This window comes from Mixophyes fleayi, chromosome 3 (genome assembly GCF_038048845.1).
Source record: "Mixophyes fleayi isolate aMixFle1 chromosome 3, aMixFle1.hap1, whole genome shotgun sequence".
Classification (NCBI taxonomy): domain Eukaryota; kingdom Metazoa; phylum Chordata; class Amphibia; order Anura; family Limnodynastidae; genus Mixophyes; species Mixophyes fleayi.
The window spans coordinates 223,991,994-224,005,756 of record NC_134404.1 but is presented as its reverse complement, the minus strand read 5'-3'; the positions used below and the strand labels follow the sequence as shown (position 1 = coordinate 224,005,756).

Genomic DNA, 13,763 nt, shown 5'->3' with positions numbered 1-13,763 from the left:
TAAAATAAAAAAAATAAAATAAAAGACACCACTTCCTTTAGAGTACCCACAAAGCAAGATACCATTGTGGGGAGGGTTTCCAAAATATTGCTGCCATAAGTACAATTGTCAAACTCACATGTATAACTAGCCACCATTATAATAGCACCAAAAGTTGTTCATACTAAACTTTCAGCAATGTTTGGAAATTACTGATCAAATATCCTGGTAATGGAGACTACTTAAATATGGCCTATATGGTAGCAAATATATATGCAAAATATCTAGATGCTTTTTTTCTTACCGCTGTTCCCCTTTCCCCATTTTTCTTTATATTCAAAAACTCCACCAGTCAACCTCACATTATGTCGATTGACAGGTCTATCGCCTATCTTTATCCCTGTAAACTAACTTACATTTTACTGATTTTAGCAGCACAAATGCAGTCCTATTAGGCTGGCCCATTGCATTATACGAGAACCTCTATAGTCTCTATAACTGCCCTCTAGCAAAACCTTTATGGTTTCTACACTTGTTTTATTACACATTGATTTCTCATTTATGACCTACCTTATACTTGTTTTCTACTGTTCTTAAGAAATGTTTAAAAAAAAAATAATACAGCTACATATAACCACACACATTTTTTCAATAAGTAGGGTGGACAGATACAGGGGCCAGAAAGTTATGACACCTAAAATGTTCTGATGGTACACAACTTGCTAGTTTCCACATATCATGTGTACTGGAATTGACTGCCTGTCTCACAATTTGCATCTCCGAACACACAGCACGAAGAACCTTTAGGTTCCAATTATGTCAGCTAATAACAGGAAACTGAGGCTACACACAGACTACGCGCAGGATCGCCTAAACTGGACAGTTGAAGATTGGAAAATGTTGCCTGGTCTGACAAATCCCGATTTATGCTGCAACATGCAGATAAGGTCAGAATTTGATGTAAACAACATGAATGCATTCCGTCTTTTGTCAACATTGCAGGCTGCTTGTGGTGGTATAAAGGTGTGAGGAATGTTTTTTAGGCACACATTGGGCCCCTTAATACCAACTAAGCATCATTTAAATGCCCCACTGAGTATTGTTGCAGACCATGTGTATCCCTTTATGGTGATATTCTACCCATCTTCTAATGGCTACTTCCAGCAGAATAAAGTACCATGTCACAAAGGATAGGTCATCTCAAGCTGGGTTCCCAAGAATACGACAATATGTTCAGTGTACTCAAATGGCCTTCATAGTAACCAGATTTCAAACCAATAGAGCAGCTTTGAGATGTGGTGGAACAGTTGGTTCGTAGCATGAATGTGTAGCTGATAAATCTGTAGCAACTGCCTTATGCATGTGAGTATGGAGCAGAATCTCTAAGAAATTCAGGCAGTACTGGTCAAAGAGTCTTAAATATATACAAAATTATATAAATTTAGAACATTAATAAAAAAAAAGATTTTCGTCCCTCCCACTTTCCTCCCCCAAGAAAATACAAATACGTACTGCCAAGTACGCGGTACACAGCAAAAAGACAATACTCACCCCTATAATCCCCACTTTCATTAAAAAAAACAAAAACCCGCCTCCACAAACACCGCAACTAGCACCAGGCTATGACAGCCGGGGCACAGGATAATAGGGAAAGCAAAACAAACTTATACAAGTTATATACCTGTATATAGTGTACAGTCGAAAATGGGGTGACCAGTCTGGGAAAACAACAAAGGATACAAGAGGGGCTAGATAATAGTGATAAAGCAAATAACTTGATAGCAACCCAAATAATTCAAACAACCGATGTACAGTTGATATTTGGGGATTTTCCTAGCTGCTACTGATAGTGAAGCGCTGAATATAGGTCTGTTTTTGAGGATTCTTTGATAGCAGCCCAGCTATAGAACCTCCATCAAATGCATTACACAATAGCAGAGTGTACAACTGAACCTTAAACGGGAAGCAGGGCTGCTCAAAAATTATCTCAATCCATCTAGGGAAACCATTAATGGCACAAAAAGGTTTGTGTTATCTGATGAATCTAAAACGAACCTGAAGAACGACTGAACTGTCAAATTACAGTTCTTAATCTACGGTGTCCTAAAGTGTATAAGTAACGAAAAATTTTGAAATATCTTTATTTGGTATTGTAAGGTGTAAATATGCTGAAGACTGGGAAAGTCAATTGCACATCAATTGTAACCAAAAGAATTCAAAATATTCATTCCCTGCGCGTTTCATATTTACGCCCTGAGTACCTGCCCCTCTCGCACAGCCCTAGTGACGGCCTTAATCACACACATAGTCCATGTATATAATTTTATGGTTAGAGAAAGAACAGCAATTCAAAAGGTCTTTCTATAGACCATGAAAAACACATATGCACTATGTAGTGCTGTTCATTGAACCCAGGGAAAGTTCTAGAGTACTCTGAAAGCACAAAACAATTTTGGGGGTGGCGTCGAATAGTGCATAAAAAAAGATTTCACCCCAATTATAGACAAAATAATTAGCAGAGATACACAAGGCATTTCCCACTCTTCACCTTTATTAAGTGTACTTTTTATACCACAGCATGTTAAAAAAAAAAAATACATTTTTATTTAAAAAGAACATAACTTCCCAGTAAACTTAAAAACATTGTTATTGTACAAAAGAAAACAATGTTTTTACACAACTAAAGTACATCCTGTACATATCATTATACACAGAGTATAATAATAATCATTAAAAAAAGCTACATAATTGAACAATTCATACAGCAGTGCATCCACGCAAAGAAAATGCAGGACATTTGAGAAATTTTAATGCAACAAACTAATTAAATCTGCTAGCCCAAGTTCTTAACTGATGCAAATAAAGATGCATTGAATCTTAATTTAAGAATTTTGAGTAATCTTACCACATTTGCATAAATGGATAGTATCCCATCACACACTGTATAACAGCTGTGATACCGGGTGATAGTGGTGCTCTTGAGCACTTGCATGCAGCACTGTAATCACCTTAGTAAGAGGAAACTAAAAAACTTTTGTGCTGGTGTAATCATTTGTTGCCCTGACATCTATGGTACGGTAGATTTAAAACAAAAATCAGCACCTGGAATATGGCAGCATGGTCCTAGGTGGTGTGCTTATATTCTCCATAAAACAATTTAGAGTATAGCGGCATAATTAGTAAACACAATATATTTATATAGATACATGCTGAAGTGCAATTTATGGAAACTAAGCTAGGTACACAATATCGATATTTTATCATAATTTGAAATAGCCTTATAAACTCAAGCAAAAACATACTTTCAGGGAAAAAAGTACAATACTAAGTTTTCATGTTCATAAAATTACTTTGGGGGAGGGGGAATTCAGTCACAATATGGTTACATGCTATCCTATATTACAATTCAAATGAACTATGCATTACGCTTAAAATTTAATTTCGAAGAGCTGTGGACATTTTTTTTAAAAATGAATACTGAGTGCACAAGGGAAAATACTATATTCCCCAGAAACTTAATAAAATTGCTAGGTTAAAAACAACTGAGCAGAAAAAAAAAACAAAAAAAAAAACAACTGAGCAACTTACAAAGCAAGTTAGTTGCAGGACAATCTAGTGCATATCGGTTTTATATTTCCCCAATAACAGCGGTTTCCGAACGGGTTAGGAAACCCTTACACAAAATTAAAGTCACTGTAACTATTTAAAAAATCCCAAAAATATCTTCCAAGCACCAAATACTGATTTTCAATCTAAAAAGTATTGGTTAAAAATCCCTGCTGAAAATTTGAAATACAAAAATAAAAAAAATTCTAACACATAACTAAATATATATCTCCATTTATGAAAATGAGAAAATGAGAAATTATGACTGTAGAAAAAGGGAAAAAGGAATATTAGGAAAACTATTGTTAAGAAATAGTTTGCTTTATCTCATGAAAGCCTTTTTTTGGCTCTCTTTCACAATGTCATCAGGGGAGGGTGTTTGAAAGTTAAACGGTATCGGTGCTGGTTGTCCCAATTCACTTGTTACAGTTACTGGGTCATTTTGACGGTCCTGGTGAATCATTAAGTTTGTTTTCGTGCATGCTTTTGGAATGTAGGTAAAACACATGCTTAGTGCAAATGCAGAAGGCTTGGCTTTTAAGGACTTTACCCAGTGGTCACATTTCTCAGAAATGATCATTTTTTCAGGGTGAGTATATTTCTGACTTGATTGTTTAGAGTCTAACTGTTTACAGGTTGTTGGTTTTGTCAGGAGGCTAGAAGATTTATCACTGTCAACAGGCTCGCTTATGAGAAAGCGGAGATCAATATTTGTGTCTGTCTCAGTCAAATGCACTGTATTAGACTGAAACACACCAAGGAGGCCATCATGAACAGGTTCGTCAGCTTCAACAGTAAGGGTAGATAGTGAAACCTGTGTCTCCCCAAGATCAGAGGCCTGAGCAAGGGATGACAAAGATGTGGTCAGGGACGGTATACTGGATATTGTATTGGGTTGCTTGCACAACTGAGACAAAGATACAAGAGACCCGGTCTGCAATTCTGTATTACACAGATTCCTCTGAGGAGCATTAAGAGTAAGGTCCTGCAGGGAATTCCTTTGTTTGTACTCTTGGATCAGGTCTGCCAATGATGGACTTCCATATTTTGGCACAGACAAATTTTCTCCACTTGGCACAGACCAATTTTCTCCATCAGAAGAGTAGTTATTCTCAGATTGTAAAACAGAACTTAGACTTCCAAATAAATGGGTCTGTTCAACTAAGAGATGATTTTCTTCTGGACCAATACATTTAGGAAAGGAGATTTCTTGAAAATTGCTCACACCTTCACAGGTTACAGAATCTTTGCATTTCTCTAGGTTCAAAGATCTATTATTCATGTGGTCTGTCTGTAATTGTTTTAAACCTGGAATCTGCTCAGAATGGCATGGAGATATTCCAGAAAGTTTAGTTAGAGATAGATCTAGCTCTTCTGATGTGGCAGAGTTACCAGTCGGATTTGAAATTAAGTCAAATAGACTCATTCCAGACAAGGTAACAGGTTTTACACTGCAAAAGTTTTCATCTGAACTTTCACTTATCAGGGACGATAAAGATAAACTGGAAGTGATATCCAATAAAATATTCTCCTTTTTATCATCTGTCAAGACACCAGAAATAATGCCAGTCTGTGAACACTCAGTATATTTGGAATTGTTTAGAAGTGGATAAGATGCAGCTTGGTTATCGCACAAGCTATGTAAAGAAGTAAATAAGGCTCCTTACCTTACGGTGGCCATTGATTTGCAGATTGTCAAAGATGATAGAAAAAATAAAAATAAAAAATCCAAACATGAAGACAGCAGGCACGAATAAGGAAGAGAAGAAAAAAAAACACAAAAAGGCATTTATTTGCTAAATGTCATAACTTAACATTTATGTGAAGTACGTCATCTTTAAAATAAACTTGTAACCATTTTCTGGACTGAATCAACATTAAGTATCTCAGTGATGTCCCTTGTTTCTGATAAATAACAAAGCACTGCTCCGCAAGCATCAAATATATGGAAAGATGACCTAAAATTCGCTTACACTAAATGCTTTTTCTGGAATAGGAAAGTTGCCTCTATTTAATTTAATTGTATACTTAAAATAATGCTGGTAGGAACATGTTCAAATTTAAAAAAAACAAAAACAAAAAACAGATCCAAATTTTGCCTGTATTTTTATTACCCAAGCCTTATTACTGTGTATTTTGTATCCGATCAATACTTCAATGTATTGCTTTCAACATTGTATCGTTGTACCTTGGGGATTTTTATTTTTTTTTGGGGGGGGGGGGGGGGGGGGGGGAGGGGGAGTGGTATTTACTGTTTTCAGTGAAATATGTTACTAAAACAGATTTGTTTAAATACAATGGGTGGGGCTGTTGGGCACAATGAAAGCAGTCACAACCTTACACAGGTACAGGAAAACCATTCAAATTTATGAAAAAGTGCCATTCTAAAATGAGTGGCTATATAAAATACAAACTAAAGTGCAGGAGCATAATTTAAACACTGAAAGTATACAAAGTACAATAGAAAATGTGAGTAATAAACTCTGCAATACTGCCTGCTAGCATTATTTGTAGTTTGCAGGAAAATGACAGAGGCACATTCCCTGTTAAAGAAATAACCTGTTTAGGTAGGTACATTGGTTTGAATTGATTCAATTGAGTCCATTCAATTCAAGACCATTCTCATAAATATTGGTTCAGTCCATAAAAAAAACAAAAAAACAAACTATGCAGAGTATGGTGGTCCCACTCTAAGCTTACTAGTTATTCTCCTAATGAAGGAGAAAAAGTATGCACAGCATTTAAATTGTATGTATTTACTTCACTTAGATACATTAGACACAACATTCTTAAAATACCAGTTGCTGTTTATTAAGGATGTTCATATTTGACGAATGTTGGTATAGCCTTCCTATTTAGAATATGCTTACATATGGACTTATGAGTGCTACATTTAACATTCTAAAAACACACACAAAAAAGGTCACATGGTAAAAACATGATATTGCCATAAAGTTAATAGTGACCATTTGTGCTTTATTTTAAGCACTGCTTAATAAATTGATTTCCTAGTATGAAACCATATTATGACTACTACAAACAGATGTGAATATTTGCAGATAATTTACAAACATACTTATATTCACGTATTCATCTAACAGTTGCAAACAAATATAAGAGGACTCACTGTTCTATATATGTAAATTAAATACATTTTCAATTTTGGACTAGTTTATTTTTAAGACGTACAAGCATATGTACTTAAAATTGTTAGTTAAAAACCAAAGATTCAAAATTTATTTATTATACACATTATATAAAAATTTTCAGTTAGGCATACTAAAATTCCCATGACACTCAGGAAATCAGCTTTTGGCTAATTGAAGACTAAGGGGCAGATTCAATTCAGCGCAAGGTGCCACTGAACATCGCCTTGATGTTCAGATGCGCATATTGCCAGCTATTACGGTAAGAAACCTCTGCTCATTTTTCTACACACCTCTATGGGACGCTAGGGAAAAGGAGTAAAGATTCCTGTAAAAACCCAGGCGCAATGCGTCTCTGACGAACCTGCATCTAAGGGCCCTAACCTACTTGCATTTTTAATGTAAGTGTAAAGCATGCAAATGTATGCAAAACTAAAGCCCATGGTATGCAAAACTAAAGCCCATGCTATGTGCCAATACCCATATGTGTTGATACTTGCATCTGCATGTTGTAAGTTGCAGAATACTACTTTTTTTTTAAGGGGGTCATTTCATAGTTCATTTAGGTGTTCACAGCATGTCATTGCACTTCAAAAAAGTCTATTTATCTTTATGGGAGCATATTGTGTGCATATCCACCAGGTGTTAACATGAGCAGCTACACCAACATTGTGAGCCATTCTTCCCATTCATATTAATGGCTCAATAATTCTAATGGTCCATTCATTTTTATGGAGTTGTGCGCTGCATGTATAAATACACTGAAATGAATGGAGTTTTACAGCTTGGTCAATTAGACATTCTCCACTGATGTGTGATCAAAACCGGGAATTCCCCAGCACATCCTGTGCTGCCATCTAATTCCATTTCAGCTTGCCTGGGAAACTAGCTGTGATTGGCTCAGCAGCAATGGGAAGTACCGATCAATTCAGTTCACAGTAACACTGCAGCAAGGAGCAGTTCATGATGTCCATTTTTGTTTACTATTTCTAATAGATTACAATAAGAAGATTGCTGGGAATTCAATTAAAGATGGTATTTTTTTAAATAAACTGATGAGAAGGCATGGAAGTTTTAATTTCAATAAAAGATCATTTAACAATCATGCCTGAATTTTATTTTATTACTATTTTAATAATAGTTTGCAATCTTATGGAGACCCCATACCATTATACTGACTTCTGAGACGGAAAAGTTGCTAATCCCGGGGTCCCAAAATTCTTCATTAGTCTGATGCCTAGAGATGGTGAGAAGGCTCACATGCAGGTAATCTTTGGAAAAGATAAGCGAGCATACCCCCATAAATGCTCCAGTTCCTGTTATAACTGGTTGACCACACACTTTGGATCATTCCGGTTAATAGTGGGAACTAGAGCAGACTACCAGGTGTCCACTCCAATCACTACAAAAGGTGGATCCCTATGCTTGCTGTACCCCCTGATTTAGTTGTAACCAGCCTTGAATATCCACCACTGAGGCCACTTGAGGAATTTGGGAGGGGCGCATGCTGTCAGTTTTTATACAGTGTATTGAGCATCTCCCATTCATTTCAATACGATTTCCATATGTATTAAGCACACTGAATCCCCATAGTAAAGAATGGGCTTCTGAAATAATGGGAAATGCAAAGTGCTGCTTATATTCTGAACTTATTCTCAATGGCATGCAAACAAAAGGACCCCAATACATTAGTAGTGGAGGCTACATACCAATGTTCTCACTAAAATATACAGTTAATAGAAGTTCAATAAAGCATACCTTTTGCTGGTCTCACTGTAGGGGGAAAGTCCTGGGTTAAAGGTTTCATGCTTGTGTTGCAGTCCTGCTTAAACACTAGGTCCAGGGCCTTGGGTACATCAAATTGACATTGCATAGCTGCATCAATCATGATTTGCTCCGAAACACTCTCTCCTAGGACCTCCCTCATGTGATCAAGGCACGAAAACAAACGTGCTGAAACACACAAAAAACACAAATATTTCAAGGACCTACACTAAAAAAAAAAATTGAAGAGAATCTAATTTGGCTATTTTATCTGAATAATATTTGAAAAGCAAATAAAGATAATTAGACCTATAATTATGCACAAATGTTCTATCAATAGGAACAATTGGACAACTTGACAGTTTGCCAAAAAGTTCTCCTGCTTAAGTAATAAGTCAAACGCTTGCTTGCCAACAGAATACAAACAAATTTTTAATAAGGGTAATTTACCTAGCACAAGCAAAATATTTGAGCACATGCATCAAACAAGACAATGCAAAACAAAACAATAAAAAGTTTCAACAGTATGTTGCATATATTGTACTCCAGTATGAACACTTACATGATATTAGTTATGCTTTAGGAAACAAAATTATACTTACGCCTTGTACACTTGAGCATTAACGTCAAGTGTTCATGCTTATTCTTAGAGCCCATGAAAGACGGTTTAACACAAATAATGGAAAAATTGAAAATGGACTGCTCACACTTTCTGAAAAGCATTCACTTAGGGGTATATTTACTAAACTGCGGGTTTGAAAAATGTGGAGATGTTGCCTATAACAACCAGATTCTAGCTATCATTTATTTAGTACATTCTACAAAATGACAGCTTGAATCTGATTGGTTCCTATAGGCAACATCTCCACATTTTTCAAACCTGCAGTTTAGTAAATATACTCTTTAATGTCAATTTTGGCACTATCTGTCGAGTTCCCAAGTGTTAATAGATAAAGTATAATGGAGCTCTATGGGAGCGTTTGTTAACTAAATAGAACAGTAATAATACAGACAATTGTTTTGCACTTTAAATGAATGCATGCATATCACTATCCTGATACTTCCATCCACTGTTGCCCTTTAGCAATTATGTTTTTTTTTCTCTGTGTTCCATTCTCGAATCCCCTTAGACACCGTTGACTATGAAACATTACAAAGTTGAGGAGTCTGTCACTGAAGCTCCTAACAAATGCATACCAAAAATCGGGTTTGGTACGGCTGCACAATGACGGAAAATTCGACAGCGAGAAGACCTGCAAGATAAGAACGATTTCAGGAAAAAACTGCTTAAACAGTTAACCTGCCTGGTCCCGACATTATCGCTTTAAATTTTCATTCAGTCAGGTCGCACTGACTTCAGACAGTGGTGCCGGAGAGCTGGCCAGTCGGAAGGAGGTCCTGTCATCCTTCTGCCTCCATTGGATATCTGCAGTGTCGTTTTGGAGGCAAGTGTCAATATTGATGTAGTTTTTTCCTGAAATCGTTCTTTTCTTGCAGGTCTTCTCGCTGTCAGATTTTTTGTCGTCGCGGAAGCGATTACAACCACAAAAATCACCCTACTTTCAAATACAGCAATGCTAGCCAGAATAGTCAGGCATTTTTATACATAACACACAACATGATGGGATGTAATTTCACACAATATTGAGAAGAAATTGGCGCTAGTGATTTAAGACAAAAAAAAAATATATAAACATATAAAAAATAAAAATAATTAAATCCAGCTGGATCTGTGAAATTTTATATCTGCTTATTGGTCCAGGAATTCTGGTAATAAAATATTAATTGTTTTATTTAAGAATTATTTGTCTTGCAATATCAAAAAATGCAATTTAAGGAAAATTCTCCCTGAATACACATAAAAAGGATTATTCACTAAGAACTTAAAACACAATTAGTGTTTATAATTTCCAATATATAATTTTTATTTTAAATACACGGTGCAAATAGATTTTCATATTTTTGCAATAAACAATATTACAACTGTTCAGAAGACTTTTTTCAACCTTAAATTAAACAAAAATCAATTAAGATAGGTTGCACTATGAAATTTTTTTTCATCGTCTTTTATGCATACACATTGTGGTAAATATTGTGAGGAAGATTTTACACCATCAGGAGAAAGACAGTAGAATAATAATTAAAAAAAATCAAAGCTTGAATCACATTTATAAGAGTTCTTTTCACGTTTGAACTGTGAGGAAAAGGAGACTTTTTATTAAATTTAATTATTGTTGTTTTTATATGTTTGTTTATATATGTTTGTTTTACCAATTAGGGGAACCTCTTTTGTCTTAAATCACAAGTGCCAATGTCTTCTCAATATTGTGTTGATGTGACTGTATATTAATACCGCTTTCATACTGCCGCCCCGGCAATATCCCGGGTTTTTCAAGCCGGGTTTTTGCCGGTGCTCGGAACGTCCCAGCTCAGAAACACCATTCATACTGCACCTCGGACCCGGGGATTTCCCGGGTTGACCCCATTCATACTGCACAAGTCTGTGCCCTGGCAATTTGTGGGAGTCATCACCAGAGCAGTTTTCATTGGCTGAAAAATGGTGATGTCATGGATGCCATTTCTCCTAAACTCCTTCTCGAATCTTCCACCGATGACATCATCCTCCAGAGACAGGCAGACAGCCAATCAGCTTGTTTTCTGTGCAACCCGGGTTGAAAAACCCGGGTTGCACCATTCATAGTGCAGGCAACCCGGGTCCGACCCGGGAATTACCCCTCGATAAATCCCGGGTTGAAGACCCGGGTTTTTAGACCCGGGATTTTTGACTTGTACCATTCATACTGCACCAAGACCCGGGTCGTTTGAGCTCGTCCCGGCAAAAACCCGGGATTTTGGTGCAGTATGAATGGGGTATTAGTAGGTGATGTGGATGAAATCTTTTTGAGTTGAGAGCTGCACAGCCTAGAGATTATTGTTGGGATGTAATTTGGTTAATTATCACATGTGCCACACCTGTGTGGAAGCCCTTGCTTTCAATATCCTTGGCATCTCTCATTTACCCAAGCAATATTTTTTCCACTACCTATAGACAAAGCAAGTTAGTCAATAAAAGCAATTATCTGACTAGTTGCGATGGGGTTTTTTTTATATACATTTGTACAGAGTAGAAAAATAACCTCCAGAATAAGCAGAGTCAGGGTATTTGCATACAGCTGTTTTTTATGTTGGAGTGTAAAGGTATCAGACACATTTCTTCTCTACTACACCATACTACACAAAGCATAATATATAAAATAAAAGGAAAAATCAAAAGCAGACAGGTTCTCTAAGTGAATACCACTTTGTCTTGGTTCTGCAAGGGATGGTAGTGATTTTGCATAGTTCTAACAGGGAAAATGGCAGCACAATGTGAGCTACACATGCATGATAATTATCTTGTATGTGGTAGCTATAACTTTGCTAGGTAAAGTCACAAACCCACTACAACATATTTCCTGAACACTGTACTGTCCACCAATGTTTCCACAATCCCCGACACCCACAGCCCACAACATTATGAGGTAAATTGTACCTTTCAAAAGAACACCATTTCTCCTTTTATTCCATGATTCCTCAGCACTGACAAACATTGCTCCATCCCACAACCACCAGCACCTGCTCTCCCAAGATCAACACTTTAGGCAATCTGTGGCTCACCAGCATGCTGTGACTTGTAGTTATACAATGGCTGGAGAAACAGTTCGCTTATTCCAGCTTTATATTCATCCACAACAAACAATAGCATGCACACAAAACATCTACAGACAACATTGTGTCTCCATAATTACTGAAAATTATTCATTCTACACACTGTAAAAACTTCTGCACACAACAGCATAATGAAACTTAATGATATTTAATTTTGCATTGAGGTAGACTGAACTTTTACTAAATTTCACGACAAAAGGGAGAACCAATTAACAAAAGTTAAAATAATATATACTTTAATAATTGTAATATATACAAAACATATGTATATGCTGCACTCATTTTATTTTTATTCTTTTCAGGGACCTTCTACAACTACATAGACTTCTTTAAACGTATTCAGAATAATATCCATATACGGAAAGGCAAGACTAGACACATGTATTATATATGTCAACTTGACCTATTGTATTTAGCACTCACTTTCCAAATTTACTGACGTGGGCTTGATAGTTACTCTAATATACACATCTATGCACACATATACTATTACAAAGACATCTACAAGGACAAACACAGTTGTTGGAATTCCCTTTATTGTTACTATAATTAGTTAAGCCAAAAAGGACTTTATTGTCTGTGCCTTGGGTATTTATGTAAAATTGTCTCCCCTTTTTCTAGCACTAGAAGATTCAGAAAAAACAGAGCTACATACATTAGACCACTTTTACCTGGACATAATAGTGCTAGCAGGCATGAGAAACCGGATACAGATACACAGCCATGGTACCATTTCTGCTGAGGGAAGTCCTTTCACTATCCCTGCAGTATTTTTTCTTAAACTACAGAAGAGTATAATATTTTGCATTTGTAGCATTTACTATGAGCACCATGTGCTGTAATCACCGTGCCAGGAACAAAATTAAACTGTTACTGGCACGCTCTCTGGATCCCCTGGCTGACATTCACAGAAGACCACAGACACTATTTTTTGCCTACTTTAAAAACTCCAGTGCACGATCCTCAGACAAACATGCCACTGTCTGTATACAGCGGGTGGTTGGGCAAGTGGTTCACATGTTGTATCCTGATTATATAAATATAAATTATTTCTATGTAATGCAGAAAAATCTGCTGTATTTACACTGTAATGACATTATGCAAGAAACATTAACAGTTTCCCGTATATAACATTATACATGTAGGACAAGACTAACATAAGCCAGTACCTTGATCTACAGAACTCAGAGCAGTGTGAGAGGCTCTCGGTTTGTCTTGTTCTTCATTTACATCCTCATCCTCTACTTCTTCTTCCAAGGGCTCTGTAAAGCTTGAATGTCGGTTACGCTTAGAATATATGAACTGAGCAGCTGCAAACAAAAACCAAAACATTATAAACCAATATTACATAAACCTTCCGCACATTAAAAATCATATTACTTGTATAATGCGAAAAATAGCAAACAGATTATCCTAAATGCAACAGGCTCTTAATTAATGACCATTATCTTTGTATTTATTACACACTGCTATGGCAGCAAGTTAACAGTTTGAAACTTGCTAGAGACAAGAACATTGGAAATCATGTTGGAATTTGCCTCCTATGCCATAAGCTGATGA

General features: G+C 36.3%; 1 protein-coding gene across 2 annotated transcripts in view; it reads right to left on the bottom strand.

The window, feature by feature from the left end:
• The window catches only part of HBS1L (HBS1 like translational GTPase), an 82,523-nt gene that overhangs the window by 58,312 nt on the left and 10,448 nt on the right, over window positions 1-13,763 (bottom strand). Inside the window, exons 3-5 of one of the 2 annotated variants that reach the window (XM_075203191.1) lie at window positions 13,373-13,513; window positions 8,490-8,684; window positions 3,534-5,247 (exon numbers count right to left, since the gene is read on the bottom strand). In XM_075203191.1, coding sequence (XP_075059292.1) covers window positions 3,908-5,247; window positions 8,490-8,684; window positions 13,373-13,513 — 1,676 coding nt within the window. In that variant the 3' untranslated portion in view covers window positions 3,534-3,907. Of the gene's footprint in view, window positions 1-3,533; window positions 5,248-8,489; window positions 8,685-13,372; window positions 13,514-13,763 lie in introns of those variants that run through there. The other variant, XM_075203190.1, reaches the window with a different exon arrangement.